At 38.2% G+C, this 5,322-nt stretch overlaps 1 protein-coding gene across 1 annotated transcript; it reads right to left on the bottom strand.

Moving 5' to 3' along the window:
* Positions 1–812: 812 nt before the first annotated feature.
* On the bottom strand, positions 813–3,307 carry LOC124896203. Its single transcript, XM_047407725.1, has 3 exons — positions 3,137–3,307; positions 2,150–2,242; positions 813–1,016 (listed from the first exon to the last, which is right to left on the bottom strand). Exons 1-3 carry the CDS (start codon positions 3,305–3,307, stop codon positions 813–815), a joined length of 468 nt encoding a protein of 155 aa, XP_047263681.1.
* Positions 3,308–5,322: the final 2,015 nt, after the last annotated feature.

Raw genomic sequence — 5,322 nt, 5'->3', positions numbered from 1 at the left:
ATATACTTCATACCGTACGAGCTTGCAAATGGACCCATGAAGTCAATTCCCCAGGAATCAAATAATTCCACTTTAAGCATTTTATTCAAGGGCATCTAATATCTTTTAGAGATTGACCCCTGCCTCTGACATTGGTCATATTTTTGCACAAACTCGTGGGCGTCTTTAAACAATGTTGGCCAATAATAGCCACTCTGCAACACCTTCCTGGCTGTTTGGTCACCCATATAGTGACCCTCAACTGGGGAAACATGACATGCTTCCAAATTGCACAATGCGTCTACTTCCGGCACGTATCTCCATATGATATTGTCTATACATCACTGAAAAAGATAAGGTTCATCCCAGAAGTAGTGTGTTACATCATACAAGAATTTCTTCCTTTGGTGGAAAGAAAGATTTTCTGGGATGACCTCACTCACCACATAGTTTGCATAATCCATGTACCAAGGCAATGTTTCCATAACAGTTGCCAGGATCTCCTCATCAAGAAATATATCATTTATCTTTGTTTCATTACTAGCTTCCTGTTCACCTTCTATTCTAGTTAAATGATCTGCAACCTAGTTTTCACAACCTTTCCTATCTTTGACTTCAAAATCAAATTCTTACAGCAACAACAACCATCTAATAAGCCTTGGTTTTATGTCCTTCTTTGTCATCAAATACCTCAAGGCAGCATGGTCAGTGTGGACCACCACTTTGGTCCCAAGCAGATAAGCTCTAAAATTCTCAAAAGAATACACCACAACTAGGAGTTCCTATTCAGCGACGGTGTAATTTTTTTATGCTCCATTCATTGCTTTGCTGGCTTAATATATTGGATAAAACAGTTTATCCTTCTTTTGTCTGAATACAGCTCCCAAGGAAACACCACATGTATCACACTTTCTCACAAATGGTTTTACCCAGTCGGGAGCAATAACAATAGGAGCCTTAATCATCTTCTTTTTAAGGCACTCAAATACCTTCAAGCACTCGTCATCGAAGAAAAATTTCACTTCCTTCTCCAGAGGCTTGCAAAGTGGATTTGCAACATTTGAGAAATCTTTTATGAATCTCTAATACAAGCCTGCATGACCAAGAAAACTACTCACTCCCTTCACTGAAAAGGGAGGCGGTAGTTTCTCAATAACTTCTATCTTTGCTCGATCAACTACAATCCCTTTTTTGGAAATTTTATGGCTAAGCGAGATTCCCCTCTTTACCATGAAATGGAATTTTTCCCAGTTAAGCACTAGGTTAAATTCAACATATCTTTGTTAGGCCACATTCAGATTCTCTAGACACATTTCATATGAATCACCCAACACAGAGAAATCATCTATGAATACCTCTATGGTGTCTTACACTATATCAGAGAAGGTAGAAATCATGTACCATTGAAAAGTGGCAGGTGCATCGCATAGCCCAAATGACATCCTTTTAAATGCAAAAGGTGCCATATGGGCATGTGAATATCTTTTTCTCCTGATCTTCAGGAGCAATACAGATTTGGTTATCTCTGGAATAACCATCCAAGAAGTAATACCACCCCCTTTTGGCTAATCGATCAAGCATTTGATCCATAAAGGGCATTAGGAAGTGGTCCTTCAGAGTCCAAGAGTTTAACTTGCGGTAGTCCATGCAAATTCTCCACCTATTTATTGTCTTGAGTGTGATCAACTCATTCTTTTCATTAGCAACCACCGTCATACCCTTTTTTTTAGGCAAGTATTGAACTGGGCTCACCCACTTACTGTCAAAAATAGGGTAAACCACTTTACATCCAACCACTTAATAATATCCTTTTTAACCACCTCTTACATTGGTGGGTTAAGATGGGACTGATGCTCTATGGTTGGAATACACTTTTCCTCAAGTTGAATTTTATGCGTGCAGATGCCAGGGGGAATACCAATAATATCTGCGATGGTCCATCCGACTGCTCTCTTATTCTTCTGAAGTATTGAAATAAGTGCATTTAACTATTGTTCTTCCAAATCAGTTGTAATAATAATAGGTAGCCTGTTCCCTTTACCCAAAAACATATATCGTAAGTGTCCAGGCAACACCTTCAACTCCACCACTGGAGGTTCTTCAATGCAAGGTAAAGATCTAGCTTTTTTAGTGCCTAAGGATATGAACCCATGCCAGTCAAGGAACAAACTGTCTCTTCATACTCCTCAATGCTTTCACTTTCATAGTTCATCATGACCGCGGACAGAAGTTTAATAACAAGTTGTTCAGTTCTGGGCACATCCTGTTCGTCCTCAAAATACACATCAACTACTGAGAACACACTCATTTACTGATAGTGTTTCATTGATTTTCCCACATCAAACCATACCACTTCATCATACACTTTGAATAAGAGCTCATTTGCTCTCAAATCGATCAACACACTTCTGATTGCGAGGAAAGGTCAACCCAATATTATGGGCACCTCGAAGTCCAGAATGACAAAGTCTGCATGGAATATGAAATTTGAAACCTTTACCAATACATCATACATAATGCCAATAGGTCATTTTACTGACCTGTCCGCCATCACCAGTCTTATGTTAGTGTGTGTGGGATTCCCTAGACCCAACTTTTTATAAATAGTCAATGTCATCAAATTAATGGTTGCTCCCAGATCACACAGTACTTTAGTGAATTCCATAGTTCCAATTGTGCAGGGAATAGTGACTGCACCTGGATCCTGCCTCTTCTGTATTAAGGTCCTTGTAGAAATAACACTGCAAAGGTAGAGATCTGGCTCCAGTTCATAACTCACTGCTCATTTCATGGTAAAAAGGTCCTTCATGAATTTTACATATCCTGGCATTTTCTTAAGTGCCTTCCACTTATTCCCTCGTTTCGTGTTGCAAAAAGTTAGCTCATCTGCTCCTCCAACGCTTGATAGAAGTAGAGTGTGAACTAATCAACTGACTCAGAGTAGAAAATTCACTTTTCATAGTAAGTACCCCTGAATTGGTAGCCTCAACTCCCTTCAACAGTTTTTTCATCATATCCTCCGTAGATATCTTCCCCGAGCTAGTTACAACAGCTTTCCATTTTTAAGGAAGAACATATAGCCCACTCGTGTCATTACTACTTCTCCAGTTTCCCTGCTTCCTATCTCTATAACTAGGCTTATCATAAATGTTCTAACCTTGATTTCCGTAGCTATTGCCTTGGAAACCCGCTGATTATTAACATAAGTAGCCTCTTCTTCTTGCTCTACATCAACTCGGTCCTGAGAAATCACAACCTTTACTTTCTTTATCTTCCCCGATAATAAGTGCTTGGTGAGAAGGTCTATCTGAGTCTTTAAATAGACCATATATTAATCACTCTACTCATCTCTCCTATGTTTTTCAACAATTATTTCCGTAGGAATAGTAGGGCTTGTAACCACAAAATCCCTAGTGTACCAAGACCAACTCCATTTGGTCATTCTATTTAGCATATCTGCAATATCTTGATAGGAGAGATCAACAAATGAATCACCAGCGGCATTATCTACAATTGTCTTTGCTACAGGGTTGAGAGCCCTATATAAAGTCTCCATTAAATGTTTGTTCGTCATGTTGTGGTTTGGACACTGTGTCCGCTTCTTTTTTAACCTCTCCAAAGTTTTATACAAGGCCTCAGTCGAGAGCTGCCTAAAATTGCTAATCTCATCCTTCAACTGTACCCTCCAAGAAGATGAAAAGAATATTTCTAGGAAATCTCCTTTTAACTACCTCCAGTTGGTTATATAATTGGGCGTCAGCTTATTTAGCCACAATGTTGCCTCCCTAGACCGAGACAACGGGAATACCTCAACCGAATAGCATTTTGGCTCACTCCTGGGTTATCAAAAGATATGCAAATGGTGACAAAATTCACCAGATACAGGTGAGGGTAATCCCTAGGAACACCTCCAAAAAACCCCTTTACATTCAAGAGTTAGATCATCATGCTCGTAATGTTGAACTTTGCTCCAAGTGCCAACATGGAGGAATGATTGCACCCGTTGCACTTGCTCTTTCCACATTGTCATCATCAAACTCATACTGCAGTGGCTGTTCTGCCATTCTGCTTATGCGGTGGAGTTTTCGATTGGGTGGTGCTTGGCATACCCTATAAAGATCCTACAAATAAACAAAAACAACAAACAAATATAAATCTATAAAACTTAACTAACAGAAAATTAGGGCGTACAAACTTTAAGTTTACAACCGTAATCCCCGGTAACGGCACCATTTTTAATAACGCTCAAATTATACTTTTGAAAGGTTGTAAGCGGTCATTACCAATATAAAACCCAACTAGGTTGGGGTCAAATCCCACAGGGAATAAGGTGTTAACTCAAGTTGTTTACGATATAATTTACTGATAGTTTACTGTTTCCTGAAATAGGGTTTAAGTTTTGCAGATAATTGTTTATCACTTTGAATTTAATGTTTGTAACCAGGATTTTATGAGTTAACCAGGATTATGTTCACTAGGTCTTACGAACATGACAGATGCTACCATTAACTCAAGGTTCTCATGGTGGTTAGGATGATAAGCTATCTTTATCGATGATATGCTCAAATGTCTCTCGACCTCTTCGAGCGTCTAATTTCCTAATCCTCTCGAACTTAGGGAATCACAAATCACTGCCCAAATTTTACCTCAGGTTAATCGACCTTGTTATGGCGATGCTTATTAAACGAAGCCTTTCCGAGTCCCTGTTGATAATTCATTTCTTACTGTTTATGATTTCTTTCTCAAGCAAACCAAAGTAGGTACGCCTATTATTTTCAACCAACAAATATAAATTCTAATCTCAGAATCCAAGAAATACTAACACCTATTAAACCTTGAGTAATTAAATACCACCTTATCATGACCTAATCATAGATCCTATAATCCAGGTTAAGGGTGTTCATCCACTCATGATGCAAGAAATAAGCACACAAATTGAATTCATAATTGAGAAGATTAACTTACAATAATGAAGGAAAGTAAAAGTGAACTTGTAATTGAATCACAAAGCAAACACTAAAATATTAGTTTAGAGAGAGAGAGAGAAAATTCATATATTGTCAATATATCAATGGATGATGGATAAAAAAAATCCCTCTTAAAACTCTAAAATAAGGTTTTAAATAGTTAACCCTAAATAAGGAAATAGAATTAAAGTTTCTGAATTTTTTTGGATTAGATGATGGTGCCCCTAACGGCCTATCATAATCTTGATGGCCTATCATGGACGTCGTCAAATTCTCTTTAAGTTTGGATTTTTCCATCTCAGGTTAACGACTATCATGATGGCCTATCAGGAGTCTAACAGTGTGTTATGGATATCTTCAGCTCCTCTTCCATTCT

The sequence above is a fragment of the Capsicum annuum genome, chromosome 2, assembly GCF_002878395.1.
Source record: "Capsicum annuum cultivar UCD-10X-F1 chromosome 2, UCD10Xv1.1, whole genome shotgun sequence".
Taxonomy (NCBI): Eukaryota; Viridiplantae; Streptophyta; class Magnoliopsida; order Solanales; family Solanaceae; genus Capsicum; species Capsicum annuum.
This window is presented reverse-complemented; position numbering and strand designations above follow the sequence as displayed.